Below are 23,415 nucleotides of genomic sequence, written 5' to 3' on the forward strand. Positions count from 1 at the left end.
ACAGCTGCCTCTTTCTTCCTCCCTACTTCCACAATCGATAGGACTGTGTGCAGTTTAAGCTGACCTAGCTGCTCAATTCCAGTTTTAACTTGGCTCCCTGAGGCAGATTTCTACCTCAGCTTCTATGCCAGCACTCATGCTCATCTCATTCTCGGTGAACAGGTTGGGGCAGCTACACTGGTGGAAAACGATTCAGGGTTTTTTTTGGTAGAACTAGCTTTGTTTGTGTCTGGATTGTCTCGCTATGGAGTGAGTTCAAAGCGAGTGCCAGCATAGTGGAGGTGGCAGACATGCAGATGGATGGCAGGACATGGCAGTGCCACCTTGGATTGTTTTGCACTGCTGTGGGGCTTCAGGCTCAAGCAGAAGTTCCTGCTCCATCTAATCTTAACCATCTGGGTAGGAGTTTGGAAGAGGTTTTCCTTTCTCTCTTACTGTATCAACAACAAATTTGATACAGAGCCTAAAAAGCTTTCCTCCATATTATCAAAGTCAGTTAAACCTCATGATGACAGATCAGTTTTCTGACTGAAATCCCTGTATTTCATCCTAAAATTTCCTGTCTAGTTGTAGGGGAAGAAAAAGAATCTGACTTTATGTTTTACTAGAACCACATACACTGAAGGAAAAAGTGAAAAATCCTAGCCCAGAACCATACAAGTGCATTACACTTTTGTTGGTGACAGAGGTCATGTAGCTCCCTGACACACCAAAGCCCAGTTTTGTCTCAGGACTCCTTAGCATTCCCAAGCACACAGGCACGGGAACTGATCCGCATGCTCTGGTGACATAGAGCATAACCATGGTTCAGCTCTCTGTGGGCAAAGGAGAGCTGGTTTGAGCTTGTATAGATGCTGCAAAGAAGGGGTTCATGTGGTTGCAGGCTGTTCCCAGATTCACTGCACTGCTGTTGGAAAAGACTTTAAATGTTGGCTGACCTGGTCCATGGTTGCATTAAAAATGTCTTAATTGCTGTGAGTTTATAATTAGTTTATTACAATTATCTCATTTAAGTTGGGTTTGGGGGATTAATTAATTGTATTTTCAGGAATTTGGAAAAATGATTAATTATTTGTATTAAGATTTTTTTTATGTGCATCTAAACTCCAAAGCAATCGTTAGAATAAAACTGTGCAAAGAGCTTGTCTTCAAATGATATTGAAATGTATTTTTTTAATCTTTTACAGCATCTTTTAGAAATTAGACCTCCTCTTCCAGAAACTAAAAAGAGAAGCAGCAGTCCAGCAGATCTTATTCATGAAAAATCCCCCAAACCCTTCTAGTCAGTGGGAGTTTCACACCAAGAAAGGCCACAAGATGAGGTAAGAAGCACCGTTTTAATCTGAGCTAACCAAATCTGTGGAGAAGTGTGAAGCCAGTAATAGATTTGAATAATGTTATACCTAGTCAAGGGTATTTTCATCCTTCAGGTTCATTCAGGTTCTCTCTGTTCATGTGTGGCTTTTAGCAGTGTTTTTGACAATGGGTGTGTCTGTGCAAGTTTTATTTCTGGGTTTTGACTTTTTAGTGGGAGATAAGTGGAACTCCTCATCCCTAATATTTTTAGATCCTAAAGGCCAAGAGCACAACTGTTCTCCTGAATGTCCTTCATCAAAATATCTTAATTATATCTGCTGGGGCTGGCAGCCTTACCAATAACTAAAAATGTGCAGAACTTGCTATTATGAGAGGCTTGCATTTTGGTGCTTTGAACCTTTTGATGCTACATTTTTACTTACTGTGACCATCTTCCACAGACATGCTGTTTTTTATTTATTGAAAACAATCATCAATTTCTTAAGCTTAAAAAAAAAAAAAGTATTGAATTCCTATTAAAGGAAAACAGAAAACCTATCCTTGGGAAGCCTTGGTTTCTGTTGATATATGAGCTGAAATTTGCGAGGGCTTCATCTTTGCCATACTTATGAACATCCATAGGAATTAATAGCCGCTTTTCCACTCTCTGCAATACACACAAATGTTAGACTTAGATTTTAGCATCTAAAAATCCATGAACTGCTGCCCATGGAGAGAACACGTGCCCTGCTCAGAGCTAAAAGAAACAACTCTGATATTGCAGCTATAAACACTGCCTGGTCCAGTTCTAGACACTGTGAATAAAGGCTGTTTCTGCTGTAACCTCAGTGAGCCTTGTGCTGGGTCCCAGCAGCATGATGAGCAAACTACTTGATTGAAGAGCAAAGAGGGCAATATTCAAGTATGCAGATGGAAAGGTCTACTTTTGGACCAGGAAACTGCTATGAAAAAAGGAACTCACCCACAGCTGGGTGCTTTAGGAAACAAAGAGTTGGAAAAGGCTGTAAAAAGGAGCACTGGAGCTAGGAGGAGGGGTGGAAGACTAGGCTTGTATGAGAATTCAAAAGGTGGGGGGTCTGGGGAATGGTAGGATGATGAGATATGAGCTGCAGGAGGGAAGAGAGAGGAATAATATGTCTGGAAAATAGTAGGCTGAGGAAATTGTGGGGAATTACAAGTTGAAGCTGACAGGAAAAGGGTGAAATAAAGGAGTGAAGCAGAGAGATTGGTTGAGGACCTGAGGGTCAGGGTATAACCAGATGAAGTGGATCAGACTGGGAGAACAGGAGGGCAAAACCTAGAGCTTCCTCGGTAAGGAAACCATAGCTGGGCTGAAAAACCTGGCAAGCAGAGACTGGGTAGAATAAGTGGGCAGACTGGGATTGGGATCTCCATTGGCTGCATGCTGGAAGGTTACCTAATCAGAGTTGTGTATGTTATTGCTTACTGCTCTATATGATCCTGTGAAATATGAGATGTTGACAGTATAGAGTGGCTATTTTTACTGAAAATTTACAAGTTTTTAAAATCATTCTCCCCACAAATACTGTTGCTCTTAGACTTTTAAGGTTCAGATTGTATAGGAAGAGGGATGAAGAATTATCTGTCTGTCTGTCTGTCTGTCTGTCTGTCTGCCTGCCTATCTCTAAAAGAGCAAAAATTGTTGTAGTTTGAGAAAATACAAAGGTTTGGTCAACATGTTTGCACCAGCTGCTCCTGACTTCACCACTTGCAAACTGATCACTGCTGGCAGCATAGAGAAGAGATAACTGTAAGCAATTTATTTCGTAAATAGAAAGAAATTGCTCGAGTATGGTATAGGACCTTTTGCAATACAGGTTTCAGCCTCTCCAGAGACTTCCTTGCTTTCCTGGTTAAACCACGCTATAACCAGTGCCCTCTGGTGCCCAGGACAGAGTTGCGCTAAGAGATGCTAACCCAAAATTCACACAGGCATCCTTCAGAGTGCTGTCCTGTTTTACATGCATACTGTTTCTTTCTAATATACGTGTTTGCATACATTCAATGAAGTTAGATTCCCTTTTGCTGCTGAAGGTGACTATTTGTATTCACTGTTGTAGTACTTCTATTCCTTGAACTCAGATCTAACACAATCAAATGATTTTTAGATTATCTTTGTTTCTCTGAATTGGAGGGTTTGTAACCAGCCTAACGAAATGGTTTGCTCTGCACCAGTAGACTGATCACCTTGCAGTGAGCTTGGCAACATGAAATTTCTCACTTAGTTTCTCTTCTGCTCTTTCTAGTGGCCCATAATAAAGACATATCATTTTTTGAATGTGACTCAGTAGGAAATGGAAGGTAAATAAGACAGTCATGCTGACAAAACATCTGTATTGTATTAGAAATGAAGAGAAGGCAACATCCTATTAGCTGGTAATATAGGGTAGACACTGATTAGTGAATCTCCTTTCTAGGGTTTGAAATGACTAATTTCTTAGTCTCTGTGGGAGCTGCTTTCAGCTGAGGCAGTTGTGGAGGGACACTCCAGGTGGGTGTTTTTCTCTGATGCATTTTTATGGTCTCAGTCTACACAACTGCTGCCTCTGTGAAGCTGGAAGGACTCATCACAGAGGGAAAGAGCAGCTTTTATTTTAGTTCAGTTCCTTCCAGGTCTTTGGCTCTGGTTACTCTGAAAAACAGCCGTTGTGCTGGAAGATCAGCACTGAAATGTTCAGAGTGAATCAGTTGAGTTGTTGGGAAGTGGCTTGTCATGTGAAGGGTTTGGGTCTTTGTACGATTCAAAAGACTGGGAGGGAGCCATGGGATGCTGGGGAGAAAACTTGAGAGTGGTCAAGGGGGAGCTGATGGTTGCACAGAAGAAAGATCATGGGGGGAAAAAAGTGCTTTGCGAATAGTTAGGCATGAAAATGCTCATAAGAAGTATCTTACGGAGGGCATATGGGAGATTCTGGAACACCAGCAGTAATGTTTGAGATCATTCTAATGTTTTCAGACATCATTGTTCTGAGATCAGTGAACTACCTGACTATTCTCAGAGCTTTGAATAGCACATAGTTCAAGTCACTGGTGGATTTGAAGGCACCTGTGGTGCTTTTTCTTAATCAGAGTGTATCAATCTGTATCATATCTACGCACAGTGCAGATAATGATGCCTTTTCCTGAGCTGTTTACTACATTGCCCTGCTGGGTTTACTTCCTTTCCTAAATTATGCAGCATGGCGATATGTGAAGTGGCATCCTTATCAGTGAAGAACCCATTTGTGTCAAACTTTCCGGTTATCTTCATGCAAGAAGAAGGGATTGTGCCCAGACATTTATGTAGTTGCTGTGGGACACTGCTGAATGTGAAGGGATACAGCAGAGATGCCCCATTTGCCCTCAGGATTGTGGTGATTCACTCCTGAGAACCCCATTGCTAGTCAGAGGTGCCTACACTGCCCTTTCTGTAGAACTGCTAGCTTCTGCTTTCAGCAGAATGCTCTTGGCTGACAGGTACCAGTTTTGTTCTGGAGAGAGATTAAATGAGTTTCTTGAGACCACTAGTAGTATTTTAGGTGTCTTATCTGCACAATGGTTTCTTTTCCCTATAGAAGGGGGAGCATAGTGATTACTGCAAATAATGGCAATATCCTTAGGCTCCTGCAGGCTTTTCACAATGAAGATTTCTAGTGGTTCTCTTATAAATTACAGCTGGTCTTTTGGAGAAGGGAAGAAGAGGAATGGGCTCAGTTTCAGCTGGGCTCCAGACTCATTTCCTGTCAGATTTCCTTGCTTGCTTTAAAGGGACGCTGTCACTCAGCAGCATTGCCTGCTTTTGGCAGACACATGATTTAGAACATGTACTGACCTGTCAAGCTCTGTGCACAGCAGCATCTTTGACTCCCAGCACAGGCTCATTGTTTCCAGCTCCAGGGAGAATCAGATTTTGCACGTTTCAGTGCTGCCTAAGTGGTGGTGTCAGGATGTCAGAGGCTGACAGTAATGATTGTGCCACAAGGAGAGGAAGACAGATGGGTTTGACATTGCAGCAGACTATAACTGTCTAATTTCATGTGCTCAGTTTAACGCCAAAGGCAATCAGCTTTAGCCAGGGCAATTAATTCATTTCAATCCAACTTGGTAGTTTGGCTAAAACTATTTTACTGGAGTCCTCTCCATAAGGAAAGGTGAATTACACCAACACAGCTGGGCTCAGCAATTAGGACGATACAGTACAGTATAATGCATGCTTAGAGGGCAAGTGTTTAGCACTTCCAGCTTGAACTTCTACAGTACAAACAGGGGACTATCTCACAGTTATACACACAGGAGGAGGAGCTGGGAGGGAGTTTGGGAGAATACCTTATTAATTTGAAAATGTAAGACTTTGTAGCTGCTCCTCTCTCTGCCTGGCTGCGGTGGCAGGAGAGCAGGGGTGAGGGTAAATATATATGGGATTATGTACATTTACGGGCCTTTTGCTGGACCTAGGTCATTGAGGGATTTAAGGCAAAAAGGGCTATCTCACTGAAAGCCTCTGTTGCTTGTCAGTTCTTTAAAGTAAGAACCTAACAGAAACTCAGAATACTTTAGAAAACACCTTTGTAGCTACTTCTTCAGCTATAAAATCCTGTTTTCTTATGTGGGGTTGTATAACAGGCTTCAGGTGAGCCCTCTGGGAAGGCCAAGAACAGGATCAGCCTTATGTTCAGATATTCCATAAGAAAATGCTTCCAGGCTCTCCTTATTCTCTCAACAAATTTCTGAAGGCAGTTTGTCTGCTTTGCTTATACCACTGAGTGATCCTACATCACATTCCCTTTTTTTTCCATCTTCCCCACTGTCTTCTTGTTCCCTCTTTTTCCTTCACTGTCTTCTCCAAACTTATACTGATGAGACCTTTTATACCATGATGCTAGTACTATATAATATATAACATTAAGACTGAAACCAGCAAGGAGAGAAGGCATGGATCAGAGCTATAACTTAGTCCAGCTGTCCTTCCCAAAACCAGCAGTCTTGCTCTGACTCCCCTCTGACTATATTCTTCAGTGGAGGCACCGTGAATACCCTGCGTGTGCACTTCCTTACCTTTGGAGCCACAGTTCATCTAATGTTGTCTTATCAGAGTCTACTGGAGATGGTGATCCCTTGTGAGATAGGACGTTCACAGGCTTTTTGATGGGCTCATTATTTTTGAGTGAACCTGTGACGTAAGAGAAACCCAAGAGGGTGTTAAAACAGTCATTTTCTTAAGGGTCATCTTTAGTTCTACTAGAAGTAGTGGTTTGCTTACCCCAAAAGCTATAGGAAGACCACAGCCACAAAGACGGCTATATTTTAGCTGGATTTTCAAACAAGACTGAAGTGTCATCAGCTTGCACAGTACAAAATCGTACAGCCTTTGTCAGAACTGCAAATGCAGTTGAGAAAAGGTGAATATAGATATAAATTATCAGTTCTTATCAGTGTAAGTAGCACTTTCAGCACTGAAAACTGGTGGTGAATGTTGGGTCCCAATATTTCTGGTACATTTCCCAGTGATTTTTGGTGAAATTCTTTAAGCAGAAGAGATTTAGCTGTGTGTGCCTGTGCATGCCAATATTTGGTTCCCAAAGTTGTTATTGCTCTGCTTTCAGGCACAGTAGATATTCAGTTTACTGCTTAAGTCAAGGCTAGATTTGGGTGAGGCAGGAGCTTTACTTTTAATTGCTTCTTCAGTTTCCCTCAGATGAACCTCTGATCCTTTCACAGGGAGCCAAAGTTTTATTAAGTCCATGGCTTACTACTGCAGTAGTTGGCAGGAGAGGGTGCATCTCACTTTTCAAATGAAACCTCCTGTTGTCTGAGGCTTGTTGATAAATGGCCTTGTTGGTTTTTAGTAGAAATATTTTGGTTTAAATCATAATTCTGTTTGCATTTCAAACTGGTGACAGCACAGGCAGGTCAGTGCTCTGACTGAAGCTTTTCTGACTGAAGGTTTCTGATGCACTCTCTTAATCAGTGCTACAGACTTTTGAGGGGAAATGGTGAAATCCAGACTTTGAAACTCCCTAAAACAGTGCCAGGGCTTATGAAATGCTGTTTGAGTTATTCTCTTTGCTTTCTGAATAATTTAAACACTTTATCCTTCTGTCAGAGGAGATTGCTAAAAAAAACAAACTCTTTTTCGGTTAAAGAAAAACATCTATTATGTTTTACAGCTCCTAGGCTATAAGCCAAAGCTAGGCTGGTGCAAAGGGTGCCTATATAAAAGCCTTTCTCTGTGCTGGATTTACATTCTTTTAAATTAATTTTTCTGCTCTCATTTCTTGAGTCTTTATTTTTCCCATTTTGCATTCTACTCTGTATTTTCCCCTGTATCTTTCCCTCTCTTCCTTTCTTCTTTCTTTCTTTTCTTTCTTTCCTCCCCCCTCCCAGTCATTCCCTAGCAGAAATGAGAACAGGTTAACATTTGAGCTTGAGTCAGTCTCTTGGATAGCTGCTGTTCAAATGGGGTTGAAGTCAAGATAAAAGAGCTCACCCATCCCTTGCTTCCATGCACGCCAGCGAATCTGTCAGAAGATGTTTCTGCTACAAATGAGGCTGGTGTAGATGCACTTGCTGTCCAGTTTCAGGGAGAGGGGATGGAATCAATGGAGTGGAGGGAGAGGGCAGAAGAGCTGCTTACACACTCCTAGCTGAATTTAAAAGATAGAGCTCTGAGCTGGACTTGCTACAGTCATACTGGAGAAAGAGCTATTGCTCCTAGCCCAGGTCTTGCTGTATGGGCTGGAGAAAACGAATGTTCCCAGTGTGTCTTGCTGAACAATTGCAGATATGAAAGAAAAAGCCCTGTTTGGAACAGATCCTGTTTCAAGCAGTGGTAACAGGGAGGGGTGTGGGGGAGAGAAGTGCAGGTCAGCTTCTGTGGATGCTCAAAGGAGTTGCTAAGAGAGAAGCCCTTCTTTTTGCTTGTCCTTCCTCAATGACACTGTCTAGACAGAAGGGATGTCCTCCTGTGCTGTTGTCCTGATGCCGTGATGCTGCAGATGTGTGAAGAAGGTCTGTCCTCCTGTGCTGGTCCTCCTGCAGTGGCACCAGCAGGTAACAGGGGTGAGGGCCTTCTCAGCTGTGGTCTGGATGCTGTGATGCTGAAGGAGCAGGAGAGAGGGCAAGTCCCTTCTGTGCATGCTGTGCAGCAGTGCTCTGGGGAGGTGGTGAGAGGAGGGCTCTGCTCTGGTCCTGCTGCTGCACTGGCAGGGTGGAGAGCAGCTCTGCTCTGGCACAGGCAATGCTCAGTTTATCCACAAACCTCATTGCAACGGTACCAGAATATTAAACAGGAGCTCTTTGCTCTGCTGCTGTCTGCTTGGAAACTTTGAGAAAGGAGGGAACTTTCCTCCTGTCCATGCCACAGGGTTGAATGGGCCTTTATACTGCTGAAATAGTGTGGCTCCCTTGGCAAGGCAGGCAGGAGACACCTATTTTCTTGGGGATATTTCCCAGACTTCCTTTATTTTGGTCTAGAGGATGTCTGTTCTCATAGAGATCTTGGTCTGCTTTCAGGGGCTGAAGCACTGTGTTTTGCTACTGCATAACAAAGCAACAGCTTTCATAGGTTTGCATAGCACTCAAACATCACAGAATCATAGAATAGTTGGGGTTGGAAAGGACCTGAAGATCATCGAATTCCAACCCCTCCTACCATGGGCAGGAGTAGTGTTGTATCATTTTGACTCATGCAGCTAGCCAAAGTTCAGGGTCCAGTGCACTGCTTCTGTTAGATTATAATCTGAAGCTAGGATAGGTGTCTTTGCTGCAATTCCTTTTAATTACAAGGAGTTCTAAAATTCAGTTTCTCTGAACAGCTGTTGGACGAAGGGCATTTTCTGCTTTCACAGTTCCAGGTCTCTCTCATCTAGCATTTAAATTAAAACCGCTTCCAGTTTTCTCTTGCAGCCCTGTTCCCAGTACTTCTGAGTGTGTTCCAATAGCTCCTTTCTGGGGTCACTCTTCAGCTCTCCTCTCTCTTGTTCCTTTCACAGACAAGGTGCCAGCTCAGTGAACATCTGGCTTTGCAGTCATGTTCTGTTCAGACTCGGAAAAAGCAAACTCATTCCATTTCTGCTGAAGCCATGACTGAGTGTTCTGGATGGTGTTCCTGTTATTTCAGCCTCCCAGTTCAAAGGGAGCTTAGATGATTCTTACAGCTGTATGCAATGCAAGGTGGCAGCAACTGTATTTTTAGGGAAGTCTTGCTCCCCTCTCATAGAGGTCCATTGCAATTTCCAGAGGCTTTGGTCCGTCAACGTACTGCACTGGTTTTGCTGACTGTTTCCTTGCCAGCTTGTTCCTTGTATGCAGTTACTTCTATAGATCTCACTGCTTTTGAGTATATGTCCTTCCTGCTAACTAAAGAAGTATCTACTTCATTGACAGCTTCATGTTTTTCCCTGTTTACATTACTTTTCTCTTAGAGAGTGGAGGGGTGGCAGAGCAGAGCCCCACATTTAGATTCTCTGCCATGAAGCATGTTTAAGCATCCAACCATTTTTCATTACCAAGCTGAGCAAAGAAGGATGGCACCTCTGTGTCAGCTGTGTCATAAGACAGAGGTGTTCTGTAATGTGAATGTGCTGATTGGTGACCTGCTTTTAACCTCCCTGTCCCCTTTCTAATCTCATCAACTCCTATAGTGCCTAATCTCACTGGAAAAGGGAGCATTATGCTGTTTGGGTCAGCACTCACCTGTAGCATGCCCTGTGTGCATTGCTTCTCTTAAAGTCTTTCTTTTCTCTCTGCTTGGCAGCCTCATGGACCGGTAGTACCTGGAGTTTCTTTGAATGGCAATGTAATGTGCGCTCCTCTCATGGGTCACGGGGTTAGCATCTTCCGAGTCTCCCTCACCTTCAGAGACTGAACCTGACTCTCTCAGTACCTGCTGAGAAAGGTCCTCCCAGAGCCCACCAGAGGACAGCCTGTGTGAGGCTTCTCTCCCATGCCCATCCATGGCTTCCAGATCTTGTCTCTATGGTAACTGAGAGGATGGATCAGTAGCAGGGCGACAGAAGACAGGTAGCCTCCACAACTCCATCAGCTTTATCTGAATTAGAGCTAGAGACGGACAAACAAAACACATCAAAATAGGAAAAGAGGAAAAATTTCTGGTTAGTTCAGAGGCTGTAGTGAATGATCTCGTTCGGATAACAGATTTCTCAGGATTTTTTGTCTGAGCAGTCTGAGATCATCACCTTATAAGCCTTATTATAATATCCTGAATGATGCTTTGACATGGTCATGGCCGTCTTGCCATGATACATTGTAGCGCTATAGTTGTTACTGGAAAAGTGTCCTATTTGCTGAATTGACGACTGCTTCCTTTGTCACTTGTGAGGAGTAGACTGGTTTTCAGTGAATACAAGTAATGGCCATGTCCTTTTTTATGAGGGTGAAAATGTTACAGAATAGAAAGTAAAAGCTGAAGAGAAAGCTCTGAGTCAGCCTATTATCAGTGTACTTCTCCCTACAATAGAAGTAGAATGCGTTTTACAGGTCTGGTGCCTTCTAACATTTATTAACAACACTCTTGCGGTGCAGGTAAGTGAAATAAAATCTGTAACTATTGGTAAGTGAAGGTAGAAGAGACAAGATTATGTAGTATGGAGAGTACAGCGACCTGATTTTGGTTCCCAGAGTTGCCCTCAAATGCTGATGTACCCCCTTAGTGATACAAGGACTTCAGCACAGGTGTCCCACTACTCTGCTTGCTTGTCAGTACATGGACTATGCAGAGTACTCCCAAGCATTTTTAGGGGCCAAATCACTATGACAGCAAAGCAGCATTTGATCCTTCAGCCTTTGCAAGACTGGGTAAAATGTGAACTGATTACTTAAGTATTCACTGCTGGCTTTGTCTCATTGAATTCCCATAGCTGTCAAAGCCTTTCTAAGTAAGTAACATGATTTTGTGATTGATGGGGCTATCATGAATAGGAGAAAGAGATGCTGTATAGGAAATGCGAATATAAAAATGACAGCTCACTGAGAAGGGCATAAAATGGTGCTATGGATTAGTCATTAGTTGCTGTTTTGAGAATCTGTATGTGTCACTGGTTTGTTACTGGTTGAGTATATTCAAGAAGTATGAAGTACATCCTGCTCTAGAAGGTACGTGTCTCAATTTTTATTCTGGGTCTTCTGCAGTCTCTATGAAGCCATGTGTGCCACAAACCTTTCTCTTGCCTGCCCCCAGAGTCATTCCACAGCTGATCCTGGGACATCAGGGGCAGCTGGGACATCATCTGTGAATCCCTCTGGTTCCTAAAATTTTTGAGTGCCCTATGTTTTATCCTTATGAAAAGGAGGGTCACTACCTGAAATCATGCACTGGGCTTGAGTCGTTCTGCTTCCTGGCTGTACAGATGAGAAAGTCTGCTTTCTCTTTTCATAACCTGAACCACAGCATGCAGCTCATAGCTGCTAAATTTGGATCCTGACTTCAGTTCTGACTTTTGGATGGTTTGGAATTGGTGGTTGCTCTGAGGCTGTTTCCAGTGTTACTGGAACTGTGTGAAGGACCTGTTTGTTGGTTGTGGTTTGTAAATCACTCTGAGGTATAGGGATTCACTAAGCCTGTTTCTGTGGCTCAGTGGTACAGCTAAATATAAACAGCTGCTGTTGGAGTGGTTTGAAAAGAAAGAGGTTTTTTTTTTTCCTGTGCCTTTCTTACTGTCCCAAGAATAAGACCCCAAAGGCTTGATCCTTGCAACTATGATGGAAGCATTTTTGTTAGACCACAAGTAATATTGCACCTATAATCCTTCCTAACCCTAAACTCGAACAATCCCTTATTTTTTATTTCTCTTCTGTTTTATGAACATCAAGGAGATGAACCTGTAGCAATCTCCTCTACATCAGAGTTCGTACATGCTTCAGGTAGCCACCCTTTGACCATGTTACTCAGCCTGAGGCAGAAACCTGTCTCTCTGATGGCCTTTGCAATGCCCACATAGTTTGCAATGCTTAGCAAGTTGCTGCTGGTGTTCTCTTGAAAAAAAAAAAAAAAAAAAGAAAGAAAAAAGAGTTAAAGTTTTTACAGGAGCTGCTCCCAAGTCAGGAGCAATTTCAAACCATGTAAATCTCCAAAGGAATCATTAGGCAAATAGATAGGTGCTTGCGCGTGTGTGTGGGAGTGCGTGCATGCATGGAGAAGGCTGTTTTCTCCTTACACTTAACCTGGTGAATATGAAAGTATATGGATGTCATTGTTGAGCTTTTAGAAAGATACTTGGTAGCAAAGGAGCCTTCTGCATGGCCAAGTGAAACTCACTCAGCTGGGTTGCCTGAAGACCTAACCAACTATGTCCCAAGTAGCCCCATCAAACCAGAGCAGTTATCTTTGCCAGATGCACCTTTTTGGTCCATGAGAGGAATGAGGTGTGCCTATCCTGAACAGTTAGCTTGCTGTCAGGCTACCAAACAGTTGCTGACAAACAAGATGTTTGACCAGAAGTGAATATAGCAATGGATCGGAGAAAGACTTACATGTTTTCTATGAGAGGCAGGGATGAGAGGGCACTTGTTTATTGTGGTGGCTATAAACAATAGATAGGGGTTTTTACTTTCTTCAGTGAGGAGTTCAATAAGATAACGTATTTTTGAAGGCAGTGCTTCTGCTTCCAAAATCAATTTTGGATTCTTAAGAAATCGTTGAGAAACCATTTATTGATATGGCAGTCAAATAGTCACAGCTTTTGCAGTTCATTTAGGTGTACTAAAAAGTAGGGATGAGATTAAAGGATACATTCGAATTTAGTATTACGTTATTCTGGTAGCAGTCAAGCTAATCAGTGACAGAGAATGAGTAAGTGAAGGTGTGGACGTAACTATCCCTGTCTGAGTGTTTGTACTGAATTTCTGAAGCAGGTATTCACCTCTGACAGTCACAGGTAGGTGAGTGTCAGGTCTTGCATCAGGAGTAGCCCATCCCAAGTGTATTCATATAGCATCTCAAGATCACATGGCTTGCTGCAGCTACACCTACCTGAATGTGCTTTGCAGGCAAACATACTTTCTATAGTTCAAGAATACCAAGGTAGCAGTCTGTAGGGAAGAAGAGAAACAGGTCAACAGTTTAAACCAGCAAATGATGCTCATGCAGCAGCATTAGAGATACACATTTTGACTCACAGAATTCAGCCTCCAGGAACTTGACTGTATGGAAATTTTACTTGCCAATTTAAAACAAAAAATGGCATTTACCAGAAAATACCATGAATTTGTGCAAAAGCAGTTGAACTTGGGGAGCCCAAATATCTCCAAGCAACACAGCAAGAAGTGGGGTGCAGTTTATGACAGGTTTTTCATGGCTTCTGTTTGGACTTGATGATTTTAAAGGTCTTTCCCAACCTAGCTGATTCTGTGATTCTGTATTAGGTAAAATGCTAATCAAAATTGTTCTGGGGACTGAGGTTCCTAGAGCAGTGTGGACCTTGGCATGTGGATGTGCTGGGAAATAGACCGCAGCTGCTTCTGGAAGGGTGGGATTGGATATGTTTGCAAGGCGCATGGTCTGGCTGTGGAGGCCAATGAGCTAAATGCTGGTCCATGCTCTACAAAGAGATGAGCTGAGGGGGGTTCAAAGGGTAACAGCTGTATCAAAAGGGCAACTCCTTTTAATCAGTTAGATTTAATCATGATAATCATAATCTATGATCTCATAGCAGCCTTCCAATATCTGAAGGATACAAGGATGCTGGAGAGGGGCTCTTCATCAGGGACTGTAGTGTTAGGACAAGGGGTGATGGGTTCAAACTTAAACAGGGGAAGTTTAGGTTAGATACAACAAGTTCTTTACTGTGAGGGTGGTGAGGTGCTGGAATGAGTTGCCCAAGGAAGCTGTGAATGGTCCATCCCTGGCAGTGTTCAAGGCCAGGTCGGACAGAGCCTTGGGTGACATGGTTTAGTGTGAGGTGTCCCTGTCCATGGCGGGGAGGTTGGAACTAGGTGATCTTAAGGTCTGTTAGGATTGTTTAGTAGCAGAAGCTGTAGCAGAAGCTGAGATTGCAGCTGTGTAGGCCTGCAGGTATTTCAGACGGGCTCAGTGTGGGCAGAGTTTGCTCTGGGAGTGAGGAGCAGGAGGTTGATCTAGCTCTGGTTCTTCATCTCTCCCTGTTTGCTCACCCCTCAGCATGCCAGTGGGCGCAGCTGTGTGAGCCGGTGTAGAGGCAGACTGTGTGGTCTGTCACTGGTACAGCCCCAGTGGGCACTGGTGGCAGAGGGAGCTGCTATGTGCTGGCAGCCCTGGGAAGTCAGGCTGGCTGCCTTGGCTGCTGCTGTAACACGGAGGGGTGCAAGCAGTGCTTTAGCTGCTGTGAAGAGCCACCTCCTTTCCCCACCAAACCTGCTGCTCCACAAGCTGAGTTCTCTCCTGGCAGCAGTTTTCTAAGAGTCCAGCACAGCAGAGCAGCCAAATGGATCACGCCTGCTTTGCTGCCCCTGGTAATTTGCTGCCCTGGGTAATGGGCTATTTTGTTGTCCCTGGTGCTGGCCCTGAGCTGGCAGCCTCTGTCTCTGGGAGGTTTTCTTCTGCACCCTCCCTTCCACCACCACCAGGCAACTGTTTGTGTGGGACTTAGCTGGCTCCCTGCACTCAGTCTTCCCTGTGACAGAAGAGGTGTAGTAGAAGGAGTCTAGTGGCTCTGCTTGCTGGTCGATCTAGTGCTTCATTCACGTCCTAATTCCCCTTTAAAGTGGGGAAGTGTATTGTCTGATCAAGAAGTGTTAAGTACTGTAGTAAGAAAGCATATGCTTAAAGAATGCTAAATGATTTTGAAATGAAAAATGCTCTATTTGCCAGTGTTATACAATGCTGTTGCCTAGTCAGGAAGGGTAATGAAGATTGCTTGATTAATATAACAGATAGGCTCAAATCTCAAGCCATGCAACTTGGGGATGTTTTAAAGCAGAAAATAAGAGGTATGAGTACAACTTGACTGTATGGTTCCTCTATACAGAGGCATACAGTCACAGAAGATTAACTGCCCTTGTCTTACTGTATAACGTGTCCCTACCACCACCAGGGGCAAGGTAACAGTATTGATGTGCCTAAGTGGCCACACAAAATATGCAAGGGTTGTGTCCTGGCAGAAGGTAGGCAGGTGCTTTCAGCACACAGGGCAGTGAACTCCTACACTGAGTTATCTGGTGGTGTGTTAGTTTTACCATCACCTTAAATCCATCCATGACTGGATGTCCCTTCAAGCTATGCAGAAAGTACTGTCTTGGCTGCAGGGTATTTATGCTCTAGAAAGGCAGAAGGTCATATAGTCTTTTCCTCTTCTTTGTGTATTGAAGTTGTTTCCAGTATAAGCTCTATTAATGACTCATCTGGAAGGTTTTGCACACTGAATGTAGGGATGCACCTTTCATGTATATTTGATGAAGCAGATGGAGCTCTTTAAGATGGTGGTTTGTCTTCAAACCCTCATAGTTAACAAGGCTCCTTTAATATTTACTCTTTACATGCAATCTAAATATACATGCAAAAGCTGATTTAGTTGCATCTTATCAGTTTCTTTCTAAACTGCTTTAATTATTTTGAAAGTCTTGTGCAAACTGAAACCAAACCTCTGCCTCCCACTGCCATCAGTTCCCCATTACAACCCCACTCACGTATTAGGCATTGATTTTCTTTCTCTCTTCCCCAGTTTTAAGTGGAGTGGAATGTCATTTCTAAACTATTTCACTCCTCATCACAATGAGGCGAAACCAGCTCTGTTGGGATGGGGCACAGTTCAAAATCCAGCAGCAGGATTTACTCATCTGCTGCTGTTCCTGCTCACGTGGGTGCCAATCCCTTAAGGAGTGTCACACACCGGTGGGCCCTACTGAAGGCACTGGGGCTCCACACAGGCTCAGGCCTGCATTTGCATCAGGAGATATTTCTGTCTGAGTCAGGGGAATAGTAACACCCACAGACTCAGCCCTAGGCTCTGGCAGATTTAGCTCTCAGCAGATGTAGCTATGAATTCATTTAGCCTCATCAGTGTTTTAAGCTAATGCACAGACTTTAAGCCAGTGTAAGTGAGGCACTCTCACGTGTCCTGTTGAGCCACCCCTGCTACAGGGGGACTAACTTCCAGAAGAAGGATGCACAGGCAGCTGCACATGGTACTGCCTCAGCCTAAGGCCCTGAGCTGCCTGACCATACGTATATTTATGTTTTCATTGTTACTGGTTGGATAACACTTCTTGGAGGTGTTGTAAGTCCTGACCCTTTCTTTTAGGTGGGGGCAAGAGACAGTTAAGCACATGTCCTTGCTCAAAGCAAGGTACATGACATTTCACAAAGGAATTTGAACTATTTAGGTGCAAGGCCAAGCTATTATTTGATTAAGGCTCAGGGGTGGAGAAAAACGGGAGGAGCACGAGAGCAGACTGCCCAGAAAGTGAGACACAGACCAAAGAGGTTCACAGCAGGAGCCAGAGAAAAGTATACAGTATTTTTGGAGATGCTGTCTGAAAGAATATCAAATTGTTTGACCCCACGTGTTTCCAGAAAACAAACATTTTGTGCTTATTTTGTAAATAAGACTGGATTCTATCACCAGTTTGAACAGAACCAAACTACAACCACTCCTATTTTGTGGTGGCCTTTCAGGTGAGAAAGGCAACAGAATGGTTTTATTGCCATGATTTAGTGAAGGTACCTTATTTATAGCAAGCAAAATCAAGACAGAATTATCCAGTTCATTACATGCTTGTGACAATAAGACCTTTAAGTCTTGCACATATGTTACATAGGACCTATTTTAGAAACACTTCAGAGACTAAAAATAAATACATTGGATCGGTTTAATATAGCCTGCAAAGCCATGTGCTTTAGGCACCATGAGACCAGTAGAACAGGGCTTGGAGAGAGAAATCAGTACATTTAAAATGGCTCGAAATGACTCAAATGGCCTTGCTAGATCTAAAAATTTGTCAAGAATTAAGTCTGTCATTGTGGGCCCTGCTACAGGTAGAGGTAAGCATACATGTGTAAACGTAGGCACAGAACGAGTGTGTCCTACACATGGGTACTTACTTGTGACAGAAAAGCATACATGCCTTCACACAACTTCCTCTGTATGAAAGATGGACTATTTATAACAGCTATTTTGTGTTAATTAGCAAATATATATCAATAGATACTTAATTATTGACACTAATGGCATGTTTTTCTGCTGCCAGCATGATTTGCCTTTCTGACTTTTACTAATTATTTACAATTAAAAAATAATTATTAGAAATATGTGCTTTCTTGTATGCCACTAATAACTGTCATCTCTGCTCAATCCATTCATTTCAGAGTGTTCCAGCCCTATCCTATTGCATTCCATTCTTCATCCCCTGGGTCTCATGTAGCAGACATAGCTATAACTAAGATGTTGAAGAATTTCTCCTCTGGAGCTATTCTTTGTATGTGTGTAGGTACATATATATATGCATTTATAAACTACATGCTCTCCAGCTGTGTAGGGGGAGTCAACCTAATTTTTTAAAGTGGAAATCTAGAAGCCCTTCTGGTTTTCACTATAAGCTCTTTAAACTAATTAAACACAAACCTGACCTTATTTTTATTCCTTCCCTTAGTGCACATGCAATGGCAAAAGTACATCCTTGCTTGAGACAGTCCCGTGAAGGAAAATGTATAAAGCTCATCCTGTTGTTCTGACATCACTGATGTATTCCTCTCTACTGCCAAGAACTCCTGTCTCTAAGGATGCCCATTCTCCTTTTTCCTACTGATTATGAAGCATTGTCCCTGATGCCATCCCATTCCCCATTTCTGCTTAGATGATTACTAGTGAAATTGTTGCTAAGTAGCTGTGGTCTTAAACTCATGAGGTTTTGCTGGCTTTTCTCTGGAAGGTAAATAAATAATTAAAAGCCAAATCACTGCATCTCCTAGCCTAGGGGGTAGTACACAACTATCAGCTCAGGGCTAGGTGCAAATCACAGGACAAAGCATACAACATGCACTCTGCCTGGCAATACTTCCTTTTTTCTACAGGGTTGCACATGAGAGTTGTGAGTCCTTGTCCCTTTTTATTTGTTCTGCTCTGTATGGACCATGTGAAGCCTTTTAACCATGGGAAGAATATGCAGCATAAAGCTTACACTTAAAAAATTGAAGGATTCTGGTATAGAAAGTTTACTTTGTGATGAAATAGTTTAGTCAAGTATACAGATTTAACAATAATGTCCTGAGCTTAACACCTCACTGAAAGCAGAGAGGTTTATTAATGCCAGGATGCTTGGAAGAGGTTAGCAGATGTCCTGGTTGAAGCTTTTCAAAACAGACTGGTTAGCAAGCATACAGGCCCAGTGTTCCCAGGGCAGACACCACCTGTGCTGCTCCTTGGGGGGAAAAATATAATGACATCCACTTCTATTTCTAGTTTTGCTGGTTGCCTATGAGACACTTGTTATGGAAGAAATGAGCTTGGGTGGTTATTTGAACTGCAGAGAGGTAAGAACTCAAAGAGGGTTTTATTTGAAAGCTTCCCTACAGAAGCAGGGAGAGAAGGTGGCTGATTTTCATCAAGGAATATCAGTGGTTATTGGGTGGAGGGTCCAAGGAGTGCCTGTTTGGTGAATCTGCTTGCAAATTTCTAGCTGCAAAGGAGCCAGAAGTCAGTAAGGCATCAGAATCCTGTTAAACTGGTTACTACTGGTTTGAAATGTCAGGCAGGCTTGGAGTGTTGCTGTGCCAGGCTATCCTTGTCAACTGCATCAAGCTAATTTCAGCTAATTTCAAACTTGACATAAGATTATACTATTCTTACAGCCTCTTACTCTGATTGCATGTGTCTTTAGTAACTCAAGAAAAACACTTGATAGACAACTCTGGAAATTGTACAGCAAACGGCATCACTCATGCTACCTTCCCCTCCAGAAGGGTTGTTTTTAGCCCTAGGAGAGGACCCTGGCAGCAAGGGGAGCTTGCAGGACTGCAGCTTCCAATGCAGAGCAGTCTCTTCTGTCCTAATATTGGGGTAGCAGCTCAGGGTTTAGGCAACCCCATCCAGAAGCCACTCCTACTTGCCTCTAGTTTGCCAGCTACAGCACTGCACTGTAGAGAAACAGGAACATGTGTAGTGTTCTCTGTGCATCCACAGTAAGTCTCTGATTTTTTGGTCACACAACTGACATGGTCTCCTCAACCATAGTCCTGTAGCTCACCAATGCTGTACAAGGTTGGCAAACCTTTCCCTTTCAGACCTTTCCTTCTAAGAGCAGTTGTTACCCTCCTTTTAAGCACAGGAAGAGGAAGGGTAGTGAATCGACAGCTGCAGCACTGAATCAGGTCCTGTGAGAGCAGGTGTCATTTTTCAGCTCTGCCGCAGTTCCCTGGGCAATCTTGAGCTTTTCCTGTGTCTTAGTTCCCCAGCTCTAGACTGGGAGCGATATACTGTTTATGAATACTGTATTTCTTCCATAGTCTTTTTTTTTCTACTGAGTTACTTGAGCAGGAACTCAGTGTAAGTGCAAAAGCACGACATGAGATACCCTGATGGGTTCAAAAGAGCTCTGCCAGTACTGTAATTAAAGAAAAAATTAACCAGTTTGGCCATTCTCTCTTTTTTGGGGTGATTTTTACATTTGGTATTTCCTACATTTCTGTGCCCATGTGGCACATTGTCTAGATTTCTAGTTCCTCAGTCTCTGTTGCTCTTTCCCCCCTAAGAAGGAGTCCTTATTTCAGGAATTGCTCCCTTTTGGAACAAAAAAAACTTTCTGGGTTTTGAAGACTGAGTAACCTGCTAGGCCTGTTGGGGTTTTTCTTCATAGACATCTGTTTCAAAGAGAATTTTGGCTAAGAAACAAGGCAGGGAGAAGATGGAATTTGTAGATGGTTCTACGTTTTACTGAGTCTTGTCAGGTTTTCTTACTTTAGGTCTCATGGGGCTGCTTCCATGGGGTGCTGTTTGGAAACATGAAATATTGGCTCCAAGCACTATTGTGGGAAAGATGATAATTGCCTATGAAAATCATAAAACAAGCTACTTCCAAAAGGAGAATTGGAGTGAAAACCTCAGGCACTGGCCACATACTCAGGGACAGATGACAATAATTATATAGCTAAAGCATTTTGCATTGTCCTCATTGCAAATGTCCTCTCCAAATTATAGTAGTGTGGGACAATGGGTTCTTTGTCTCAGGTCTCTTCTTATCTGGTAATTACTCTGGTGCTTCACACATACTCCTGTATTGACAGTCTTAAAGTAGATTTATCGCTCCCAATTTGAGTCTGGAGAAAATCAGACCTGAATAAAATTTTTGTCCATCTCTTAAAATTAATGTCAGCCAATTAGTCCTTTGTGCAGGTTCAGTGAAAAGTTTTCTTTTTTCCCCCCACTATTTTAGTGCAATCTCCTACTAGATTTGGAAGTGGCAGCTCCACTATAACAATTGGATCTGTCCATAGTCTCATCTCTCAAGAGCTAGTTTGTTCTTAGGGAATTTTAGTCCCTGTTTACTTTGTGCATTTAAAAATACACAGAACGGCTGGCGCAGTGTTCACAGCTACACTGGATACACAGCAATGGGTCTCCTGAGAGTGAAAGGAAAGATCAGCTAAGGGGAATGGTCAGCCTGGTGTTAGGAGGAAAACAGGCTGGTTTTCCTATTTCCTGTCTCTATTTATGTATTTTTTTTAAGCAAGACCCCATTTGCCAGGAAAAATCACAGCTTGTCCTGCCTCTGGAAAAAGACACACAGGTTGGTTGGTTGGTTTGGGGGATGTTTGCTGTTCAGCTGGTCACATTAATGTGTGCTCTGTGCAGGCTGGGTCTCCTCTCTGACTAGGCTTCATCTCCCTGCTGTGGTTTTTATGCATCTCAAGCTGTGCCAATGGTGTCTCTCATCTCTGTCAGCCAGCATTTCAACAGTGCCATGGCTGTGCTCTGTCTGGGTTGCATAGGACTCCTTCAGTGTGACTTCACTTGTAGAGCAAAGTTGGCTCTTTCTTGGGCACTGAATTCGTCCCTTTGTGGCCTGAGGTTTCTTCCTCAGACCATTCCTCTTCCAGCATCCCCCCAAAATAGGATTTTACTCACCTGACAGTCTGGGGCTGAACCAGTCTCATTTGTCATAGGGATGAGGTATGTCCAACAAGTCTGGACTAAACTCCCCCAGGTTGCTAGAGATTTGCAATTCAGTTGTGGCTCCAGAGATGGGTATGTCCTTCGGAAAGAAGATCCCAGTCCTTCAGTCCTTGTACCTTCTGCCAGTTCTGCTTAAGAGTGAAGTTTCCCTCAGACTTTGTTTGCTCAGTTTCCAGAGTCACAGCAAACATAATTTAAAGGAACAGCTTTCCCTTTACCCAGATAAGTTAGTACAAATATGCCCTGAATGTCCTTTGCACTGCTTGTGCCAAAGGCTTGATGACAGGGCATTGTTAAACCTCCCATATAAATCTTTAACAACTGGGTGAAGCTCTGGTCCAAATCTGCAGACTCAAAGAGTGGAAACAGCAAATGGTATTTGCTTACACTTTAAAGGCCCACTGGCTGAGAAACTGCTCCTGCTTTACATGATTTACAGCCATTTGAGATGAAAAGACCTGAATGTTTATGACTACTTTTAGGTTGCCAGTTTTACATTTCATGTGTGTTCACACACCTGGACACTGGGGTAGATATAGCAGGGCAAGCATGGTTTTATTTTAAGGCTTTTTGGATCTGTTCATCCAAATGCCTGTTACAATTTTCTCCCTTGCAATATATGATTTCTTACTCAAGCTGTGCTTACATGTGCTGTTCTCTCCACTGGGCTTGTATACTATTATTTGAATGTCCCTCTTCTGTGGGCAGCTTAGGGCCCAGCACTTCAAAGGAACAGAAATAAGCCTGTAATGCTTGTAGAAACCTCTGCAGTGCGATACTTAGAAGTTTTTCCCTCATCCTTGGATAACTCACTTGGTATTTTTAAGCCTGCAGTTTGAATGGCTCTTACAAACAGCATCACTGCTCAATTTGACGGTAGTCTTTCCTTTGATTTCTGAAGTGCACTGAACTTACCAAGTGCCTTGCTCATATCAAAATATTTTAATTAGTCACGACATTATGCTATTCCTTTTAAAATGGAGCTGTATGCCCAGCCTCCAGCCTACTCCACGGAAGACCAAATGTTGCTTGAGTAAAGCTTTGGTTAGTCTGAGGTCAGTCATCATGCGCCAGTGTCCCTTTATATCAGGTGGGGGCCTGAAATGGACGTAGAGGGCTGTCAACAATTAATCCTATAATAATTAATCAAAGCCACCATCAGACCTGTGCAATCCTGATCTGTGGGCTAGCAGAACATGAGAACGAGAGATACACTGGAATTTGGCTTCCCCTCTGTCGCAAGATTCACCCCAGGGTGAACCTACCTAACTTTGTGCTTCAGACTCGCTTATCTGAGCGCCCCGGCACTTGCAGAGTACATGAAGCAAAGGCCTCCAGTTTTATTGCATTTTCCAGTTATTAAATTGCTTCAGTGACTCCTTCTCAGTGTCGCTATTTTGAGAGCTAAATAAATCCTGCCTCTACAATCCCCTTTTTGTATGTAAATCTCACCACCTCTCTTCTTTTGCTTCCCATAGGTTGTGCCATTCGTTTAGTTACAAAAATACAGTTTGTTGGGGTTTTTTTGTGTTCCAAACAGGCAGAGTAAATGGTGTAATGTGTGTCATAGGCAGGCTGTTTAATGGATGTTGTCTCTCACAGGGTAAGGAAGCTTTCCTGTGACAAACCCATGACTCGCCATGGAGTGTCAGCAGTTCTTATGGGTCCACTGTGGGGTGATGTTGTTGCACTTTGGGCTGAGGGAGTATTATTTTGATTTTGCCCAATTCTTTCCATAAGGAGAGGAAATAATTTGTAAAAGGCTATTACTTACTGGGAAAGAAACACTGGCAGCACCATTCTGTGCTTACTCTTTCTGAGGGAAATAAGAAACAACTTCACTGGAGTAAACAGAGTATGAAATGGTACAAATGCAAAGAGTACCTGCTCCTCTTACCTGTTGCTCTTACAGCTGGTACAGATATGGTGCTGGTTTTAAATGTGCTCTAAATTCCTTAACTAGAATTGGAATGAAAAGAAAATGGCGGAATTTTCCTTG

General features: G+C 43.0%; 2 protein-coding genes across 7 annotated transcripts in view; one reads left to right on the forward strand and one right to left on the reverse strand.

Annotated features, from left to right (window-relative positions):
• The window catches only part of NGEF (neuronal guanine nucleotide exchange factor), a 49,493-nt gene extending 27,922 nt beyond the window's left edge, over positions 1–21,571 (reverse strand). The window contains exons 1-4 of one of the 3 annotated variants that reach the window (XM_061354524.1): positions 21,369–21,571; positions 13,307–13,365; positions 10,012–10,377; positions 6,373–6,487 (exon numbers count right to left, since the gene is read on the reverse strand). In XM_061354524.1, coding sequence (XP_061210508.1) covers positions 6,373–6,487; positions 10,012–10,273 — 377 coding nt within the window. In that variant the 5' untranslated portion in view covers positions 10,274–10,377; positions 13,307–13,365; positions 21,369–21,571. Of the gene's footprint in view, positions 1–5,149; positions 5,191–6,372; positions 6,488–7,804; positions 8,447–10,011; positions 10,378–13,306; positions 13,366–21,368 lie in introns of those variants that run through there. The other 2 variants (XM_061354525.1, XM_061354526.1) reach the window with 2 other exon arrangements.
• The window catches only part of NEU2 (neuraminidase 2), a 37,132-nt gene that overhangs the window by 2,278 nt on the left and 11,439 nt on the right, over positions 1–23,415 (forward strand). The window contains exons 2-3 of one of the 4 annotated variants that reach the window (XM_061354530.1): positions 1,188–1,322; positions 18,708–18,778. Coding sequence is in view for 1 of the 4 variants with exons in the window: in XM_061354529.1 (XP_061210513.1) it covers positions 1,258–1,322 (65 nt within the window). In the remaining 3 variants the exon portion in view is untranslated. Of the gene's footprint in view, positions 1–1,187; positions 1,323–17,136; positions 17,291–18,707; positions 18,779–23,415 lie in introns of those variants that run through there. The other 3 variants (XM_061354536.1, XM_061354529.1, XM_061354535.1) reach the window with 3 other exon arrangements.

The sequence above is a fragment of the Neopsephotus bourkii genome, unplaced genomic scaffold (assembly GCF_033783945.1).
Source record: "Neopsephotus bourkii isolate Nb327-2 ecotype Australia unplaced genomic scaffold, CSIRO-AGI_Nbou_v1 NB_739, whole genome shotgun sequence".
NCBI lineage: Eukaryota > Metazoa > Chordata > Aves > Psittaciformes > Psittacidae > Neopsephotus > Neopsephotus bourkii.